The sequence below is a fragment of the Tenrec ecaudatus genome, chromosome 4 (genome assembly GCF_050624435.1).
Source record: "Tenrec ecaudatus isolate mTenEca1 chromosome 4, mTenEca1.hap1, whole genome shotgun sequence".
Taxonomy (NCBI): domain Eukaryota; kingdom Metazoa; phylum Chordata; class Mammalia; order Afrosoricida; family Tenrecidae; genus Tenrec; species Tenrec ecaudatus.
In genome coordinates this window covers 74,831,157-74,853,067 of record NC_134533.1, presented here as the reverse complement: position 1 = coordinate 74,853,067, position 21,911 = coordinate 74,831,157, and the positions used below count along the sequence as shown (strand labels likewise).

The 21,911-nt window shown below is 38.9% G+C and overlaps 1 protein-coding gene and 1 pseudogene across 1 annotated transcript in view; both read left to right on the top strand.

The window, feature by feature from the left end:
- The window catches only part of INTS4 (integrator complex subunit 4), a 111,058-nt gene that overhangs the window by 5,917 nt on the left and 83,230 nt on the right, over positions 1-21,911 (top strand). The window contains exons 3-4 of the mRNA XM_075546338.1: positions 11,076-11,193; positions 19,541-19,647. Coding sequence (XP_075402453.1) covers positions 11,076-11,193; positions 19,541-19,647 — 225 coding nt within the window. The remainder of the gene's footprint in view (positions 1-11,075; positions 11,194-19,540; positions 19,648-21,911) is intronic.
- LOC142446959 (non-histone chromosomal protein HMG-14 pseudogene) lies at positions 7,317-8,493 on the top strand (annotated as a pseudogene).

Below are 21,911 nucleotides of genomic sequence, written 5' to 3'. Positions count from 1 at the left end.
TCATCCCCCTGAGGGGGATGGGGTTATATGTTGATCATTGCAATCAGTTCCCCCTTTCTACCAGTTCTCCCCCCACCTTCCCTATACGTATACATCATGGTATCGCTACTCTCATTATTGGTCCTGAGGGGTTTATCTGGCCTGGATTCTGTGTGTTGAGAGCTCTTAGCTGTACCAGTCAGTATACATGCTCTGGTCTAGCCAGATTTGTCAGCTAGAACTGGAATGGGGGTCATGAAAGTGGGCGGGGGAAGCATTAAAGAACTAGAGGAGGGATGTTGTGTGTTTGATAGGTGCTATACTGGACCCTGGCTGACTCGTCCCTTCCTTGTGACCCTTCTGTGAGGGGATGTCCAATTGTCTACAGATGAGCTTTGGATCTCCATTCAGACACCCCCCCCCCATTGAAATGGTTATTTGTTTTGGGTCTTCTGATTTCAACTATTTGAATCACAGATAAACTTTCTGAAGTGTAATGTGAAAACCTTTAAGCTCATAGAGAAAGAGACTATATCATAATGGGTCTTAAATACCCATCGTAGAGATTTGAAAGATAATATTTTGCTAAATTTGTTTTATGATAACAAAAAGTTAATAGTTTAAAAAAGTTTAAAAAGTAACCAAATAACCACATGATATTCAGATATCTTTATTTAAAATTTTTTTTGAGATGAAATTCACACAAGACAAAATTAACTTTTAAAATATATCGGGGGACTTAAAAAGTTGATGGGGAAAATGGAATTAAAAGATAATGAAAGATGTCCACATTTTTTTCAGCCTTGTATAATTGGGAGGCATTTTGTACCTTAATATGAGCATAAGTAAAAAAGTATTGATACTGCTGGGGTTCTAGTTTATACATGCATGGGCTTTTGCAGTCAATGCGTAGCTGCAAACAAGTTCTCTCAATAAACTTGTCTAAGTCTTGAGTTGCCTTCCCCCCAAAAGGCCAATCAGAGCCATGCTTCTGAAGGAACCTGCTGGGGCAATTATGTTTAAAGCAGAAGGCCACCTCAAAAGGTTATGGCAACTCTTTTATGGGGTCCCAAAGCAAGGATTGTATCCGTGACTCAAATACTTGATTTTCTTGGAAGGATACAGGATAATCACAGGGGCTTAAGATGAAGAAGGTTTCAGAACATTGGAAACTTGTTGGTAAGAAAAAGGCCAGGCAAGTTGTACTGAGGACTTTGCCCCCATCACAGCAGTGCACCTGCTGATTGTTCAAGGGCTGCCCCATCCTACCCATCCTACATCTCTCATCTTTCCTTTCACACTTCCTTTTGTTCCCCAACTCAAATGGAAGAGGAACCAAACTTGAGTCCCTCAAGAGTGGCAGACTGCTGCGCAGGGATAGAGGAATGGAGACGCCGCCTCCCGAAGTGTGTGGCTCTAGCTGGGCAGCACATGACAGAATAGGGGTCAAGAAACAGCGCTCCATTGGGGTGGTTTCGTTTGCTAAACACTGCTGTGGTTTTGTAGCAGTATCTGGTCACTTACCCTTGTCATGGGTAACCCCCTCTTTATAAAGTTTCAAAACCTTTTCATTTTCCCAAAAGAAAACCACTGAGCCATTAAGCAGTCACTTCCCATTTTTCTGCCACCAGCCTCAGGAAACCACCAATATGTTTTCTGCATCTGTGGGTTTAGCCGTTCTGGGTATTTCATATGTAATATGTAACCATCAGTGTATGACTTCTTTCACATAGCACAATGTTTCTGAGGTACCTTCACGTTATGTTTGTAAGCTGTATTCTTTTTAATCACTGAGTGCGATTCTATTTTGTGCATATACTACCATTTGTTTATTCATATATCTGTTGCTATGTATTTGGCTCATTTTCTTCTCTTCTTTTGGATATTGGGAATAATTGTGCTGTGAACATTTATATACAAGGGTTTGAACATCTGTTTTCAATTCTTTTTTTCCCCCTTTTTAAAAACAATTGTATTTATTTTATTTTTTTTGTTTGTTTGTTTTTAAACATTTTATTAGGGGCTCATACAACTCTTATCACAATCCATACATATACATACATCAATTGTATAAAGCACATCCGTACATTCTTTGCCCTAATCATTCTCAAAGCATTTGCTCTCCACTCAAGCCTCTTTTAAGTCCTCTTTTTTTTCCCCTCCCTCCCCGCTTCCCCCTCCCTCATGAGCCCTTGATAATCCACAGATTGTTATTTTGTCATATCTTGCCCTATCTGGAGTCTCCCTTCCCCCTCTTCTCTGCCGTACATCTCCCAGGGAGGAGGTCACATGTGGATCCTTGTAATCAGTTCCCCCTTTCCAACCCACTCACCCTCCACTCTCCCAGCATCGCCCCTCACACCCCTGGTCTTGAAGGTATCGTCCACCCTGGATTCCCTGTGCCTCCAGCCCCCAGATGCACCAGTGTACAACCTCTGTCCTATCCAGCCCTGCAAGCTAGAATTCGGATAATGGTAGTTGGGGGGAGGAAGCATCCAGGATCTGGGGGAAAGCTGTGTTCTTCATCCGTACTACATCGCACCCTGACTGACCCATCTCCTCTCCTAAACCCCCCTATGAGGGGATCTCCAGTGGTCGACACTTGGGCCTCGGGTCTCCACTCTGCACTTCCCCCTTCATTCACTATGGTATGTGTACACACACACACACACACACACACACATACTTTTTTTTTTTTTTGCATGATGCCTTATACCTGGTCCCTTTGGCACCTCATGATCGCACCGGCTGTTTTCAATTTTTTAGAGTGTACAACTAAGTCTAGAATTTCTGGGTCATGTAGTAATTCTGTTTAACCTTTTTGAGAAATTGCTAAACTGTTTTTTACATTGGCAGTATCATTTTACAGTCCCACCAACAGTGCATTTAGTTTACAGTGTCTCCACTGCTGGATAGAAATTGTTTTTTTTTTTTAATTTTTCCAATAGCAGCCATCCTAGTGAATGTGAAGTGATGTCATTGTGGTTTTGATTTGCCTTTCCTTGATGACAAATGACTTTGATGATGTTTTCTTGTGCTTATTGACCATTTGTTTTTCTTCCTTGGAGAAATACCTATTCAAATCCTGTGCCCATTTTAAAATTGGGATTTTTGCCTTTTTATGTTGAGTTGTAGTTCTTCCCCCCCCCAAACAGTGTTTTTTTTAATACAACGGAGGGTTTTTGTTGTTAAAAAAGAGAAACACAGTTCAACAAGCTTCATTTTGTTGGCATAGCTGAGCTGGAAATAGACACAATTCCTATAGGCGTTCTTTATATATTTTTGTAGTTAAACCTTTTGTAGTTAAGTGGTTTTCTAATATCTTCTCCCATTCTATTGATTAGTCCTTTACTTTGTTGATAAAAGCCCTTTGATGCACAAAATTTTAAAATTTTGATCTAGTCTAGTTTATCTTTTTTCTTCTGTTGTTCATGGTTTTGATGTCATATAAAGTGTCTTATAGGCAAGCATTGCCAAATTCAAGGTCATGAAAATTTATTCCTATGTTTTCTTCTGAGCGTATTGTGAATTTAATAAATATAATAATCATTAATCCATTTTTGAATGAAATTTTGCACATGATGTGAGCTAGGGTTCCAACTTCATGTGGAAATCTGGCTGTCCAGCAATACTTGTTAGAGAGATAGTTCTTTCCCCAGAAAATGGACTTAGCACCCTTATAAAAAACCAACTGGCCCAATAAATAGGGTGATGTCATTTGCGCATCACAGATTTTTTTTTCTTTTTAATGGTAACATGCTGACCTAAGCCCCGCTTCGTGGTCCTCATGGGGAGACCTGAGAACGAGAGCAGGAGAAGCCAACTTTATTGCTAACCAAGGGTTATAACTACATAGTGGGGCATGATTACAGGTAACCACACGTCACAGGAAGGGGCAGTACAATCCACAGATTGTTAATGAATTTTCTTCCAAATCTGATGCAGTGGTGTTCTTCATATATTCCAGCTTCTCAGATTATTTGGTCAGCATATAGTTTGAGTAAATTGGTGGCGGGATAAATCAATTGGCTATAGAAGTATCAGTTTTATTTCTGGACTAGTTTTATTGCATTTGTCTATTCGTATGCTCATGTCACACTGTTTTAGTTACTCTTTGGCTCAAAGTCACTGCCACCGAGTCAATATAGACTCATTGTGACCTTATAGGACAGAGTAGAACTGCCCCTGTGGGTTTCGAGACTGTGATTGCTTATAGGAGTAGAAAAACCCATCTTTCTCCTGAGGAGCTGCTAGTGGTTTCAAACTGCCGATCTTAAGGGTCTCAGACTAATACACCACCAGGTGTAAATTCATGTAACTTTGTTCTTTTTCAAGATTGTTTGGGTCTTAGAGTTTCATATGACATTGAGGATTAGCTTTTTCTGAGAAGGAGGCTGTTGAAATTTTGATAGGCATTTTGTTGAATATGTAGATTGGTTTGGGTAGTATTGATATCCTAATGATGTTAAATCGTCTTATCTATGAGCATAGGATATATATTCCATTTATTTAGATTTTTTACTTTCAGCATTGTTACCTATTTTTAATGTACAAGTCTTTTCACCTCCTTGGTTAAATTTATTTCTCTAGTCCCTAATAAAATGTAAAAGAAGAAAAGAGAAAAAAATGATTAGGGCAAAGACTGTACAGATGTGCTTGATACAATTGATGTATGTATATGTATGAACTGTGAAAAGAATTGTATCAGCCCCAATAAATTGTTAAAATAAAAAAAATTAAAAAAAAATTTATTTCTCTATATTTTACTCTTAGTTTCTATCGTAAGAGGAATTCTTTACTAAATTTTCTTTTTGTTTGTTTCTTGTTGATATGTAGAAACACACCAGATTTTTGTGTGTTGATCTTTGTTGTATGCTTTTAGCTTAGATAGCTTTCTTGCCGATTCTTTGGGGTTTTCTGTATGCAGGATCATGTTATTTACAAATAAAGTTATTTTTAGTTCTGCCTTTCTGAGCTGAATGACTTCTATATTTCCTCCTTAACTGTTGTGGCTAGAACTTCCAATATCATAGTGAATAAAAACAAACAAGATGATCCCCCCGCAAAAAAAACTCCACAACACTCAACAGTTGCCTTCAAGTAGGTTTTGATTCATGGTGACCATGAATAGAACTGTGGTCTATGGGCTGTTTTTAAAAAATACTTTTATTGGGGCCTCTTACATCTCTTATCACAACCGATACACTCATCCAGTGTGTCAAGTACATTTGCACATACACCGCCACCATCATTTTCAAAGCATTCTCTTCCCACTTGAGCCCCTGATATCAGCTCCTCATTTCTTCTCTGTCCATAGGGTTTTCAATGGCTGATTTGTCAGAAATAGATTGCCAGCCCTTTCTTCTGAGGTGCCTTTGTATAGATTAGAGCCTCCAACCTTTTGGTTCACAGCTGAGCATGTTAACAATTTACACCACCCAGGGGTTCTACACTGGTTAATAAGAGTCATGAAAATGGACATTCTTGGCTTGTTCTTGATCGTAAGGTGAAAACTTCCAGTATTGTGCCATTGAATACAATTTTAGCTGATGTATTTTCATAAATGCCCATTATCGTGCTGAGGAATTTTCATTCTATTCCTAATCTGTTGGGTGTTTTTATGAAAAGTATTGGATTTTACCAAATGCCTTTTCTGCATCACTTGAGATAATCATGTGGTTTTTCCCTTTGTTCTTTTAGTCTGGTATACTACCAGTACTTTGATTTTCTTGTGTCCTGTTCCTGGGATAAATTCTATTTGTTATTGTATATAATCCTGAAATGATGAAATACAAGAAGCACTCACTAGTCTATGCCCAGAAATTTAGAACATAGCTACTTGGTCAACCAGGTGGAAGAGATCCATATTTGTACCCACTCCAAATAAAGGTGACCCCAGAAAATGTGTAAGTCATTGAATAGTACTATTGATATTTCCTGCAAATAAAATTTTGCTGAAAATCATCCAACAGTGGTTGCAGTACTACATTGACAGGGCACTGCCAGAAATTCAGGCCAGATTCAGCATAGGACGTGGAACAAGGGATGTCATTGCTAACATCACATGGATCTTGAATCAAAGCAGGAAACACCAGGAAAATGTTTTAGTTTTATGGGTTATGCAAAGGCTTTAAACTATGTGGATAGCATTAAGAAAAAATGGGAATTCCAGAACACTTCATTTTGCTTATGAGAAATCTGTACATGGATCAAGAGGCATTCATTTAAACAGACCAAGGGAATACTGCATGCTTTAAAATCAGAATGGTGTGCATCAGGGTTGTATCCTTCAACCATACTTATTCTATCTGTAGGCTGAGCATGTAATCCAAGAATCTGGATTACATGAAGAAAAACAGCATCAGGATTGGAGGAAGGCTTATTAACATGCAATATGCAGATGACACAATCTTGCTTGCTGAAAGTGAGGAGGATTTAAAGCACTTGCTGGTGGAAATCAAAGATTGTGGTCTACAATGTGGTTACAACTCAATAGAAAGCCAAAATCCTCGCATTTGGACCAGTGGGTAACATGATGAATGGTGAGAAGACTGAAGTTGACAAGGGTTTGATCTCACTTGCATCCATAATCAATGATCATAGAAGCAGTAGTCAAGAACAATGCATGACATTAGGTAAATCTGCTGAATAAGACCTCTTTAAAGTGTTGAAAAGCAAGAATATCAGTTTGATGACCGTGATGTGTCTGCCTGATCTAAGCCGGGATATTTTTAGTTGCCTCATATGCATGTGAAAGCTGGGCGTTGAGTTTGGAAGACCTCAGAAGAATCAATGTACTGATTGATGGGGCCGTTTAAGAATGTTCAACGTACCATGGACTGACAAAAGAACAAGCATTTCTGTCTTTTAAAAAGTACAGCCAGAATGCTCCTTAAGAAATGAGGATGACAAGACTTCATCTCATATGTTTTCAGGACAGATCAGCCGTAGAGAAGAACACTGTCGCTGCTACAATGGTCTCAAACATCACAACACATGTGAGGATGACCCTGGACCGGGCAGTGTTTTGACCTTGGTACATAGGGTCACTATTAGTCAGAACGAACTTGATGGTACCAAATAGCAACAGCATAGTCTTTTTAATAACGTAATACTGTATTTGAGTTGCTAATATTTTAAAATCATATTCATAAGGACAGTTTACTGGCCTCATAGAGAGAGAGATTATTCATTCTTCTGTATTTGAAAGAGTTGGAGAAGGGTTGCTCGTAAGAGCCTGCTTCTCTAAGACTCCTCTACCCTTTTTGTTGGTTCAGTTTTCCTCAGAGCACAGACCATTTAAAATTGTACATTCACGACCGCCCCCGCCGCGGGTCCTAGCAGCTCGGGCAGCAGCGGGCAGAGCGGCAGCGCCAGCAATCAAGCGTCCAGAAGGCTCTCGGTGCCCCTCGGTCCGAAGGCGTCCTGCAAGCGCCCTGCCCACAGCCACGATGCCCAAGAGGAAGGTCAGCTCGGCCGAAGGGGCGGTGAAGGAGGAGCCCAAGAGATCGGCGAGATTGTCAGCGAAACCTGCGCCGGCAAAAGTGGAGACAAAGCCCAAAAAGGCACCAGGAAAGGATAAATCTTCGGACAAAAAAGTGCAAGCCAAAGGGAAGAGAGGAGCAAAGGGAAGACAGGCTGGAGTAGCTGACCAAGAAGCTAAAGAAGACTCACCTGCTGAAAACGGAGAAACGGAAACGAGGAGAGCGCAGCCTCTGATGAAGCAGGAGAAAAGGAAGCCCAGTCTGATTCATGTGTGTCATGTCTCATCAGTGGGCCCTGTTGCCTCCCTTCTTGTACAATCCAGAGGAATATTTTTATCAACTATTTTGTAAATGCAAGTTTTTTAGTAGCTCTAGAAACATTTTAAAGAAGGAAATCCCAATTCATCCCATTTTTTTTTTTTAGTGTAAATGCTTTTTTAAAGATGTGAAATCATTTACTGGTTGCTTATTTTTTAGTACAACCAGAAAACAGTGGGATGTTAAATTGTGGGAAGATCTGACTGTCTTGGGTGTCAACATAACATTCCATGGGAAGGGGGAAGTTTTTGTATCCCTAATACAAAACATTCTTAATGGCAATTTGGAGTCACTGTCATGCATTTGTATGACTTGAACATTTAAAACTTTGTTTCCACATTTGTTCTCTTAATAGAACTGTGTCTGAAACCATTCTGCCATCAATACTCTGGTCAGAAGTGTGCATTCTGTAACAGCTTTGGTCGTGGTGGTCCAGTGTTCCTGATCACTTTGTTACGTGCTGTGAAGGATTGAACATTTGAGTGTGTAGTGTGTGACATTGAATTGTGAATTAGTGGGATTTAAGATGTAAGTTTACCAGCATTTGAAGATAATGGTACTTGATCTATCTCTTTTTAAAAATTTGCCTCTAAATTTAAAGCTGGAAAGTCACTGGAATTTAGAAACAAATTTTGTCTACATGCCATTTTAGGATTTTGGTACATGCGTTAAGGATTGTGTACAAATTGTTCATAATGTCTCTGTACTGATCTCAAAACAACCAATAAAATGCCAGTTACAAAAGAAAAAAAATTGTACATTTTCACTTTTCACTTTTTCCTATTTGAATATAAGTGCTACAGAAGTAAAAATTGCTTCTATTTTATTCACCAACAAAGTCCCCTAAGCTAGAATAGTCTCCTGTATATAGTGAGCATTCAATGCATATTTGTTGAATGAATATAATTTGCAACATGGATAGAAAAAGTTATCATCATGTACTTTTTTCCAAAATAACTTTTTATTTTGTAAATTTTACACACATAAAAGGTGAGAAAATATTAATGAACCTTCAGATGCCCATCATCTACTTTCAACAATTCAATATTTTCTCATTCTTTTTAATATCTATAAATAATTTTATTGGGGACTCTTATAGCTCTTTTTAACAATCCATAAATCAGTGTATCAAACACATTTATATGTATGTTGCCGTCATCATTTAAAAAATATTGTCTTTTTACTTGAGCCCTTAGTGTCAGCTCCTCTTTTTTCCCATCCTCCCCCATCCTCCCACCCTTGTGGGAGGATAATTATCAATGATAATTTTCATATCTTACACCATCTGTTGCCTCCCATCTCCCACATTTCTGTTGTTTGTCCCCCTGTGGGTGGTGTTATACGTTGATCATTGTGATCATTTCCCCCGTTCTCCCCCCACCTTCCCACTACCCTCATGGTATCGCTACTCTCATTACTATTGCTGAGGGGTTTATCTGTCCTGGCTTCCATGTGTCAAGAGCTCTTATCTGTACCAGTGTACATGCTCCAGTCTAGCTGGGTTTGTAAGGTAGAACTGGGGTCATGATACTGGAAGGGAGGAAGCATTAAAGAACTAGAGGAATGTCATGTGCTGTGTTGGTGCTATACTACACCCTTGTTGACTCGTTTCTTGTCACCCTTCAGTAAGAGGATGTCCACTTGTCTAAAGATGGGTTTTGGGTCTCCACTCCCATGCCCCGCATTCGAATAGGTTTGGTTGTTTGTTTTGGGTCTTCTGATGCCTGGTACCTGATCCTATCATGATCACACAGGCTGGTGTGCTTCTTCCATGTGGGCTTTGTTGCTTCCCTGCTAAATGGCTCTTTGTTTAACTTCAAGCCTTTAAGACCCCAGATGCTATATCTTCTAATAGCCAGGCACCATCCGCTTTCTTCATCACATAGCTTATTATGCACCCATTTGTCTTCAGCAATTGTGTTGGGAAGGTGAGCATCACAGAATACCAGGTTATTAAAACAAAGTGTTCTTGCGTTGAGGAGGGAGGACTTGAGTAGAGGTCCAACATCCATCTGCTACCTTAATACTTAACATATAAGTATATATACATAGACCTATATCCCTATTGTTACATAGTAATATGTGTACATATATATGCATGCCTATGTTCATGCCTCTATGAATGTCTATACATTGCATTTGGTTGAAAGTGTGAACATGTGGTTTTACTGCAGAGCAGTCCCACGCTTTTCCCCAGGCTATTGATTGTTTGAGGAGTCCTGGTGGCATGGTTGTTAGGAGTTGGGCTGCTAACCACAAAGTGGGCAGTTTGAAACCACCAGTCTCTCTGCAGGAGAAAGATGGCACTGCCTACTCCTGCAGAGTTACAGTCTGGGAAACCCGCAGGGGCAGGTCTACCCTGTCCTAGGGTTGCTATGAGTCAGCGTTGATTCGATGACAGTGAATTTTTTGAGGTGTTTTCTTTTTCCTTTTGAGATTTTTTGTTTTATTTATTGTTTATAACCCCCTGACCTTTGCTCCTTAAAAGTTCTCATATTGTGAGCTTGAGTAATTGCATTCTTAGCTTTCTTGTGTTTTTTATGTGCTTTTTTGTGGTACTCCTGTGCTTTAGGCAGTTAAACCTTTATTCCCTCCAGCACGTATTCCTTAAGGAAGAGAACCTTGTGAAGAAGAGCAGCAGCTCTGACCATGCAGGACGTGCCACATGCTGTGCTCGTCACTTTCTTTGAAGCTAGTTCTTAGATCAGGCTCAAGCTAAGTAGCCTGTGGAAGGTGTGGAGCACTTGCTTAGTATATTGGCTTCACACCCAAATTTCAAAGCCTTTTCCTTTGTATGTCACATCTCAAGGTTAATTTCTCAAGTAAATGAGCTTGCTAAGCTTAGGTAGTTATATAGGAAGTGGCTCTCAGGTATTCTGTGTTGTCTTACCCCATATCTAAGCCCCTTCCCTTGCCCAGGCCTTCCTATTGTGTCTGATCGACTCTTGTAGATGGCATATTTGGAAGGCACTCAATCCTTTGAGCATACATACAAATAAATTTTTTTCTTTGGTATAGAAATGTGTTTACCTAACTTTAGCCTTGATGAATTACATTGAATCCCCCCAAACACATTTCTGGTTAGAAGTTAAGTGATATCTAAAAGGCAAAAGAATCTCTATTTTGCAGTATTTAAGTATGAAGAACTCTGCTTTAAAGTATAACAAGTTAATTTTTCATAAATGAAACCTTAAAATACTTGGCTCATTGCATCTCTTTTGGGGTGTTAATTTTCCTGTTTGTTGCTTCGACAAAGAAGAACAGCAAGGTAACAATTGATTTTTTTTGTTCCAGGAGAGTGATGCATCTGTGAGACTGAAAATTGCATCTCTGTTGGGTTTATTATCAAAGACCTCAGGGTTTTCCCCCGACTGCATTATGGATGATGCCATCAACATCCTGCAGAATGAAAGTAAGTGCAATGTAAATGCTTTGAGTACAAATCTTTTAGTTCCTTTAGTTGAGAAATTTAGACTATAGCAAAGTGTGGTTGTTATTGAAAAGGTATTTGAAGATGCTTTGTTAAAGCTAAATATATATATATATTTATAATGTATATAGTTATATTAGAGTTAAGAATATAATTATGTGTTAAAATAAAACCAAATTACCCTTGCTGACAATTCAGTTTTTCCTTAGAGTGACCTGGTGGGTTCAAACTACCAACCTTTCAGTTAGCATCCAAGTGCTTTTTATTTTATTTTTTTAAGTTGTGAAGAATTTTAAAATATATATTATGAATTGAGAGTTAATACATATATCATTCCATGGCTCAATCACATCAAGCAAAATTGTTTAACTGTTCCCACAATCAGTTTCCAAACATTCTTTTTCTTCCTGGACCAAGTGCTTTTTTTAAATCATCAGGGCTCCTTGTCTTACCCCCAAAAAACCAAACCCATTAATCAAGTCAGTTTTGACTCATAGTGGCCTTATTGAACGGAATAGAAGGGCCTCATAGGGCTTCCAAGGTTGTAAATCTTTACTGAAGTGGGCTGCCACATCTTTTTATTGTGACCTGTTGGTGGGTTCACCTTTCCAAGTGTTTAACACTGTTACCAGGGTGTACTTTCTTGCCATACAAAAGCTATTATTTATTGACCTTTATCAAGTACTATGTGTTAAAGGAGTTTCCTTATGATGGAAGATAAATATTATTGCCCATATTTTGTAGGTAGGGCAACGAAAGCTCAGAAAGGTTAACTAATTTCTAAAAAAATACGCTTTTAAAAACAAAACAAAAGATTATATAATAAGCATGTAACAGAGCTGGGGTGTGTACCTGCCTGTGTCAGGGCTGATGGTTTGTTTGCTGGACCACACTAATTTAGACACTGTTATGAAAAGTGCTGTCTTGTTCACATGGTCCATCACAATGTAGGTTCTGTAGAAGACATCTCCTACATCTTAAATACATAATTTTTTTAGTCATTTTATTGGGGCTCGTACAACTCATCACAATCCATACATCCATCCATTGTGTCAAGCACATTTGTACATTTGTTGCCATCATCATTCTCAAAACATTTTCTTTCTACTTCAGCCCTTGGTATCAGCTTCTCATGTTTTCTCCCCCATCCCTCCCTCTCTCCCTCCCTCACGAACTCTTGATAATTTATAAACTATGATTTTTCCATGTTTTACACTGTCCGATGTCTCCCTTCACCCATTTTTTAGTTGTCCATCCCCCGTGGGAGGGTGTTATAGGTAGATCCTTGTGATTGGTTCCCCCTTTCTGCCCACCCTTTCCCCTTCCCCTTCTGCTATCACTACTCTCATTATTGATCCTGAGGGATTTTTCTGTCCTGAATTCCCTGTTTCCAGTTCTTATGTACAGTTCACTGTATCAGTGAACATTCTTTAGTCTAGCCGGATTTGTAAGGTAGACTTGGGGTCGCGATATTTGGGGCGGGGGGAAGCTTTAAAGGACTAGAGGAACGATGTATGTTTCATTGTTGCTCTACTGCGCCCTGACTGGTTCGTCTCTTCCTTGTGACCCTTCTGTAAGGGGATGTCCAATTGTCTACAGATGGGCTTTGGGTCTCCACTCTGCACTCCCCTTCATTCACATCGACCCGATTTTTTGTTCTGGGTAATACATACTTTCTATTCATTTCTTGTTAATACCCACTAAAATATGTTCTTGGCTTGGTGAAGATGAAAGTTATTTCCCCTTTTTGACTATAGATTAGCTAGCACGTTTTCTTTATGTTCACGATTCTCTTACAGAGTTAGTGCCTCAAGAGCTATAATATTTGTTTTGGGATTTTTATAAAAGAATCACTTTTTGCTGTTTCTGAAAATATTGTAATTCTATTGATTTGACGGAAATATGATAGTTTCAAAGAATGGTTGTGTTCTTTTTTAATCGGGGGCTCATACAGCTCTAGATTCAAAGAATAGTTTTATTTAGTTTTTGGATATAGCTTTTTAAACAAGGCAACATTAAGTCTGTAAGTTTTAGAAACTGAGAGTAATAAGTGTTAGATTAATTGAGAGGTAAATCTAAATTCGTTTGTTGAACAATTTTAAATGATAACAATATCTTGCATATGTAGTCCATTGCTGTGGTTGAGAGTTTGCAATTTTTATTAGAAAAAACATAATGGTAAAATTTGTATTGAATTTTGATTCAAGATTTGTAATTCACAGGAAACCAAAAGAAATCTTTTGGGGGGAAATTGCCTATTTTACTGAAAGAACTATATCATCATAGCATCAAAGGATATTTAACAAATTTTCTAATACCTCCACAAAATAATTTGTTTTACATATTACCTTCTACTTTTATATGGTTGTATTCACAGTGAACATATTATTTTGCATTTTACTATGACTCCTTTAAATTACCTATACTGTCTCCTTGTATATAATATTCATATATTGACAGGTACAATAGTATGTGTCTGATTATTTGCTCCTAATAAATAGTGACAGAACAAATACATTTGTTCTTGTTTCTCTTACATGCACTCTTTAGGATAAATTCTGGAAGGTGCTTACTGAGTCAGGGTATATAAGCATATTATTGATTCTCGCCAAGTATCATCACATTGCTTTACAAAAGAACTATTTCAGTTTATACCGTAATTTATAATAACCAAGACTAGGCTTTCTATACCTATAAAGAGTTACAGTCTCCGAAGCCCACAGGGGCAGTTCTACTCTGTCCTATAGGGTTGCTGGGAATGAGAATGACTGGCAATGAGTTTTACGTTTTATACTAGTTTCAGGTACCAATTACGGGGTTTTTAACCAAAGGCCAGCATTTCTAACCTGTCAATCACTCCATAGGAGAAAGGTGTGGTAGTTGGCTTCCATCCAGATCATAGCCTAGGAAACCCTATTGGGCAATTAATTGTACTCTAACCTACAGGGCCTCTGAGTCAGAATCAATCTGATAGCAGTGTTAAAAGTTTTTTCAGTGTCAGTTTCATCAAGACACAGTTTTAAAAGAACCAGAACACTTACATTGCCATTTGCAGAAGTGTAATTTTTCCCATGGAAAATTGTTACATGCCAAACTTGAAAGAATTCCATATTTTAAAATTGGAGATTTTCATGGAGCTGTAGACCTACCCCTCTATCCATTCTGTCTTCATGGAGTTTATAGTTTTGGAAGCAGGAGACAGATACCAAAATATAGGAAATTAATACAAGACAGTGAAATAAGGGCTTTATAGCAACATAAATTTATACTGTCAAATTGAGTAAGGGAAAATGACTGGCGTGTAATACCAAAGTGTTCTAAAAAAATACCAAGGTGTTCTTTTAAGAAGGGTAGTAGGATATTTTCTATGATTTAACTTCATTTTCACTTTTTGTTGTGATTTGGCTGAAAGTTTACACAGCAAATGTGTTTTTCATTCAGCAATTCATGCGCCTTTTGTTTACTGATGTTGATTGTAATCCCCACAGTTCACAGCACTCTTTCCCTTCAGGAAGGTGCACTCCCGCTGCTGTCCCTTAGTGGTAGGCCTGTCTACTGATTGGCAACCAGAGATTTTTCACATTATCTCTAAGGGACTTTAGAGATCATCTTACCTAATTCCTTCATTTTGCAGATGATAGATACCAAATCCTAGAGAGGTGAACTGAGCTAATTAATGCTACTATAGCTGAGTATTAGCAGACTGAGTCCTTTGATTTTTCTTACCCCCCAAAACCTCACTGCCACTGAGTCAATTCTGGCTCACAGCGACCCTATAGGACAGAGTAGAACTGCCCCTGTCAGTTTCCGAGACTGACTTTTGGGGGAGTAGAAATCCCTGTGTCCTGATGATGACGCTGCGTGTACTTTCAATTCCAAAAATGTAGTTCACTCTGTGGGTCAGAAGTGTTTTGGATAAAGGTGTAGTGGTCTGCTTCCACACCGAGCACAGCCTGTGTCATAGGGTCACTACGATTGGAGGTGACTTGTTGGCAATGACTTTGGTTTCTGTGGTTAGCATGATTGCTGTAAGCCCTTCGCAAACACTGGGCTAGGGACTCTGAGGATATGCATGTCTAACACATAAACACCACTAATGATAACACATTTTATTTCTTTTATTTTTACTTTTTATTAAAAGCTCATTTATTGGGGGCTTTTACAACTCTGATAACATTCCATATATCAATTGTATCAAGCACATTTGTACTTATGTTGCCATCATTATTTTCTAAACCGTTACTTTCTATTGAGCTTTGTTATTAGCTCTCCCTTTTTCCTCCCCCCTCACAAAGCATGTTTTAGAGATTGTATAAACAGTGGTACAGTGGTAGCAAAGGCGGAGGTGAGATCCTTGCTGGCTGCTGGGATCTGGGAGGCTTAGTGCAGACGTACATTTGAACAGTCTGTGGAGGGAAAGCGTAATGGGGAGGGAAGAAACACTGTGACGAAAGGGAGGGTGCTAGAGACTGTACAGGAGACAGTGGAGGAACTCTGGTTTCATGAGCGGTGCGAGCAAGTGCAGGTGGGAGGTTGAAGAGAGAAGTAAGTGCTTTAGAACTGAAGGTTAGGTGCCCTGGAGAGTTTCAGTGCTGTTTCCAACTCAGGGAGACCCATGTGACCTTTTTTTTGAGCAGGGCATGAAATAAGTCCAATTTTAGATAGGTCATTTGGAGTGATGAGCTCGGTGGTTTAAGGAGGAGGTTGGAGCTTTATCTGTTGTCCATGTGGAGATGTCTGTGCAACTCCAATAAAGATGTGAAACTCAGGAGAAAGATTATGATTTCTTAGAACATTCAGCAAAAATTTAAGGGTTTGCTAGATTTTTAAAGAAATGAGTTATTTGTACATATGTTGTATGTACAGCATCTTTCTAAAGTACAAATTTTAAGTGTTGGGCTGCTGACTGTGTGTTCGGTGGTTCAAACCCACCAGCTGTTCCTAGGGACAAAGATGGAGCTATCTACTCCTGGAAAGATTTACACTGGGAGTTGGAATCAGCTCAGTGGCAGTAGGTATGACGCTTTGGAGAGTCCGCCACCTTCCTTCTGTTCCTTCTCTTTTTTTCTGCTCATTTGTTTTGACTTCGTGCATATTGGAGACCTGTCTTGTTGATCCTTGGCCTTGCACCGAAATGTAAGACGAGGTACTAAAAAGTTTGTGTGCATGGATGGGGCTTGTCAGCTTGTGAGCACTGCTATAGGATGGGTGGCCTCTACTCTGGGGTGATATGATGAGGGCTGCATCATGAATGTCTTTGGAGGACTTTCAGTGTTATTAGCTTTGGTGTTTCTCCTTGGGGGTCCATCAATATTTCTAGATCAGAGTTCATGAATCTCCTATTGGCAAGACAAGAGAAATGCCTGAGTGCGAGTGTTCTTGGAGCCAATGCAGCAGAAGGATGCTAGGAAAGGACAGGGTATCTATCTCATTATTGATATGCCAACTTTCTCTTAATTTCCTCCTCTTCACTGTATCTACTATCTGTCCTCACATGGTGTCCCCCAAATTGAATCATTTCTCGTTCAATTTCTATACGGACTTGATCTTTTGTTTTAGTTGTTCCTTGCCTGTGTGGAATAGGGGAGAGGCCACGGGCTTGCCTCCTTTTTAAAGAGACTTCAAACCAACCCTGGCCTCATCTCTGGTTTTGCGTGGTGTGTGTTTCTATTTCTGAGCCTGTCTGCTTGTTGTGACTGCAATATGTTTCCTTCATGCTGACATCTTGCTCGGGAGACAGTTAATATTGGATTGCATGGTTTTTGTCAATTTTCCCACCTCCTTTACAACACCTAAAAAGTGTGTTGTCTCTTCCCTTATACCTATTTTTCCTTCTTGTTTTCTTGATGGGTTCATAGCGTTTTAGTTCCTTTGCTGTTACCTGAGGAAAGGAGCCCTGCTGACGCTGTTGGGTAACATTGGACTGCTGATTGCTATGTGGGCAGTTGAAACCTGCCAGCCACCCTGCAGAAGATGCAGTCTGCTCCTGCAAAGAGACACAGCCTCAGAAACCTGGTATCAGTCTCCATGAGTTGGAACTGACTTGAGGCAATGGGTCTGTTTTCTGTGGTGGATGGGGGATTATGTTAATAAGGTTTTAGAGTGATACAAAGATAAGCATGTATTCCACCTATTCTAGTTAACTAGAAGTCATAATAAGTGATTTAATCTGTCTCAAGTTAGTTCTTTATATATCATGTAGTTTTTTATGCCATATTTGGTTCATACCTGTATTATAGCTTAATTTTTTAACTGATCTAATGTTTTAACCTAAATTTAAATAGGATGTTTATGGTAATAACAGAGAAAAATTAGTGTCATGTGATATCAGTAGAAGATAACTAAGTTTTTACTATGTGCATTAAGATATATCCATAGTTATTAGTACAAAATGATTGTTTGAATGCCACTTAAAATCTTCTTTCAAAACATTACATTGGGGCAGAGAAGAGAGTTTATGTACAGAGGAGGCCCTGGCTAAGGAAGTTGCTGTAGGTTTGCGTTGACTCTTTGCCCATTTATTGGACATCCATTGAACATTTAATTTAGAAAGTGCTAGATTCTGAGAATACAGAGATGAATATTCCTTGCCCTCTAGCATCTTTTAATCCCTTGGTTTTGTGAGAGTCAGTGAAGAAAAGTATTACTATCTGATATAGAAGGTTCAACAGGAACTTGAAGGAAGAAATGGTCAATTATTGGGGATTAAGAAAAGCTTTTTTGAGGTGACTTCATTTGACTCTTAATGGATTAATAAGTGGAGGTGAGGTTGAGGACAAGGTTTTTTCTGGAGGAAATCTTCCTAGATAGAGAAGTTAGGTGAGCAAAAGAAGACGTGAAATAATAAATAGTTACAAGGAAAGGGATACTAAAGGAGACTTGACAGAAATGAGGCTTGACTGTGCAATCATGAAGGCCGAGGGATCAGGTATCAGTTATCAGGCATCAAAAACAAAAAAAAATAAAAAAATCATATCATTGTGTGTTCTCCTTCCTGATGTGATCGCTGAAGACAAATATGTGCATAAGCAAATGTAGTGAAGAAAGCTGATGGTGCCAGGCTATCATAAGATACAATGTCTGGGGTCTTAAAGGCTTGAAGGTAAGCAAGCAGCCATCTAACTCAGAAGCAACAAAGCCCACATGGAAGAAGCACACCAGCCTGTGTGACCACGAGGTGTCGAAGGGATCAGGTATCAGGCATCATCAGAACAAAAAATCATATCATTGTGAATGAAGAGAAGTGCAGATTGGGGACCCAAAGCCCATCTGTAGGCGGCAATTGGGCACCCCCTTACAGAAAGGTGGCAGGGAGGAGACAAGCCAGTCAGGGGGCAGTGTAGCAACGATGAAACATACAACTTTCCTCCAGTTCTTAAATGCTGCCTTATCCCCACCGCGCGCCCTCTCCCCGCCAGTAGCATGATCCTAATTTTACCTTATAAATCTGGGTACACCAGAGGATGTACACTGGTACAGATAGGAACTGGAAACACAGGAAATCCAGGACAGATGATCCCTTCAGGACCAGTGATGAGAGTGGCAATACTAAAGGGCAGAGGGAAGGAGTGGTGGAAAGGGGGAACCGATTATAAGGATCTACAATATAACCTCCTCTCTGGGGGATGGACAACAGAACAGTGGGTGAAGGGAGATGTTGGACAGTGTAAGACATGACAAAATAAGAATTTATAAATTATCAAGGGTTGGTGAGGGAGGAGGGAACATGGATGGGGGGGTGCTGGGGAAATGAGGAGCTGATAACAAGGGCTCAAGTAAAAAGCAAATATTTTGAGAATGATGATGGCAGCAAATGTGAAAATGTTTTGAGAATGATCAGGGGAACAAATGTACAAATGTGCTTGACACAATGGATGTATGGATGGATTGTGATAAGAGTTGTACAAGCCCCCAATAAAATGATTAAAAAAAATTAGGCTTGAAAGGTAAGCACGACTTGATACCATGGAGGAAGGACTACGTCTATGTGAGGGGTTTCAAAAAGCTTGTGGAAAAATGGATTTAAAATAAATGGAATTTGCCCATAAACTGTTTGAAACTCCTGTATGTATATACGTGTGAAGGAGTTTGGACTTTCTCTTGAAGGGAATGAGTTTTGGAGTCCCCATGTGTGGAGAGAACTATGCCCAGTCTTGAGGAGGACCCACAGTTTTAGACACAATCTCTTTAGGGAGTTAGTGTTTTTAGTTGATGCAAGTCAAGAATAAAACAGTCCAACAAGAATCAACATACTTTACCCCAGTCAATTTATTTTATATAAAGATCTCCTTTTGAAATTCTACAACTCACTTTTCGTCTTTCTTTTTAGAGTCTCATCAAGTACTAGCTCAACTGCTGGACACTTTGCTTGCAATTGGCACTAAACTCCCAGAGAATCAAGCTATGCAGATGCGATTAGTTGATGTAGCCTGCAAGGTAAGACCATACGGGTTAGACGAAGGGTGCTTCTTTAGTGAACATTATCTGGAGGAGTGATGTGAGTTGTCAGAGCTTCTGAAAGCTCGTTCTAAATCAGTAACTGAGGGATTGCGAGAATTTGTAATGGTTTCAGGGTTTACCCATTCTCGTGTCTCTTGTTGGGTTAGGAATAAGGATTCTTTGTTCTAAATGAAATGAAATGATTCTAATAGCTGCTATGTGTTTTGTGCCTAATACACAAGGGGCATCAAAAAGTTTATGGGAAAAGCCTATTCACTTTTTAATCCCCCCCCCCCAGGAACTTTTTGAAACCCCTTGAATGCACTTTGCTCAACCTGGGGCTTTGTATTCCATTTTTCATTTGGTCCCCACACTCCTTTAGGTAATCATTGTGTCTTTGTTTTGCAAAGGTAGAAATTGAGGTTAGGAAGCCTAACTTCACAGGTAGGAAGTTGTAGAGCAGCGGTTCTCAACATGTGGGTTGTGACCCCTTTGGGGGTTGAACGACCTTTTCACAGGGGTCGCCTGATTCATAACAGTAGCAAAATGACAGTGATGAAGTAGCAATGAAAATAATTTTTGGTTGGGGGTGGGGGTCCCCACCACATGAGGAGCTGTATGAAAGGGTCACGGCATGAGGAAGGGTGAGGACCCCTGTTGTAGAGTATTCGTGTAAACTCTAGTCTCCCTGACTCCAAAGACCATGTTCTTCTTAAGCCACAGTGCTTTCCTCAATGAATACAGCACAAGCAACAAGTTTTTAAAGTTTGCTTTTCCTGGATATACATGGCACATGAATGTGCCTTTTGTTTAATTTGAAGCTTTTAATTAGCCCCCTTTTTTGCACAATAGTAGCTTCTAGAACCTTCTAGGATTGATTTAATTTTTATTCTTCCTTTATAATTTTACTTTTAACAGTATAAGAAGACAAAGTATGTTTAATTTATGGAAGAATAGTGTATTCATAGAATTAGGAAACAATTTCTGAACCCCAGGAAAAGTTTTATTTAAATAAAACACAACATCAATACTTAACTAGTATCATATTACAAAAACTAGGGATTGTGTGTGTAAAAATCAGTTTATGCACGTCTGTTCGCAGAGAATATATATATCCAGGAGGCAGTGCTTGCAATATAAATAAGTGTCTTATTACATGGAGTGTTATGCTTAAAGTAACAAGTTGTAAAGTTTGCTTTAAATATACTTTTATTATAAACATACTCAGAAAAATTTGAAGAATATTGAAAACTATAAAGAAAGAGAGACTCATGGCTCACTGCCTAGAGACAACCACCGTTAGCCTTCTGTTCAATTGCTTTCTGAGTTTACCATACTCAGGCTGCTTGCTCTCTTTGTTAGCCCATGGCCGTGATCATAATCTATATACAATATTGCTTTTTCACTAACATAATTATATAAACATTTTCCTTATATTGTAAATGTGTTATAAACTCAAATTTCAATGGCCACATGATAGATTTGTCTGTAATTAAGCATTGCCCTGTTATTTGTTATTGCATGTTAACAAGTTTTTTGACTGTTGATAATACTGCCTTGACGATTATCGGTCCAGAATATTTTCTGTATTTAAGACTATTTCCTAAACAGATTGCCAAAGTAGAATTGTTAGTTGAAAGGATTTTAAAGAGCTTAATTTTGTCCAGCTGCCGTCCCCAAGCTTTTCAGTTGACATGTCCTCCAGCCGCAGAGGACAGTGCCTGATTCCTTTGATCATCCCGACTTTGGATGTGAATGTTTGAAAACAAGAGCTAAAGCTCATAATTTGGTAGGAAGAAATTGGTTTTTGTGTTTTGAAGCTCACTAGTGAGGGTTCTTGTTTTATTTCCTCACTTTGATGTCTATGGCTGGTTTATTCTAAGTTTTTGTGTTTTTCAATGTCATTGTGCATACACATTTAAGGCAAAATTAGAATCATAGGAAAAGACAGATCTGTCATAAAAGAATCAAGTAAATAAAGACTATTCTATAGTTGATAGCTGTAGTCATTTTTGATTAGCTAAGGACATTTTATCTGTGATTTTGTCATATATCTGTCAAAAGCTTTTTTTAGTTGATAAAAACAGTACAAATATATTCTGACTTTCTGACCATGGTGGAATGAAATTAGAAATAAATAACAAAAAGGAATTTAGGGAACTCACATATATGCCGACACTTAAATATATTCCTAAATAACCAATGAGTCAAAGAAGAAATATAAAAAGAAATTACATAGTCAATCACAAAAGGACCAATAT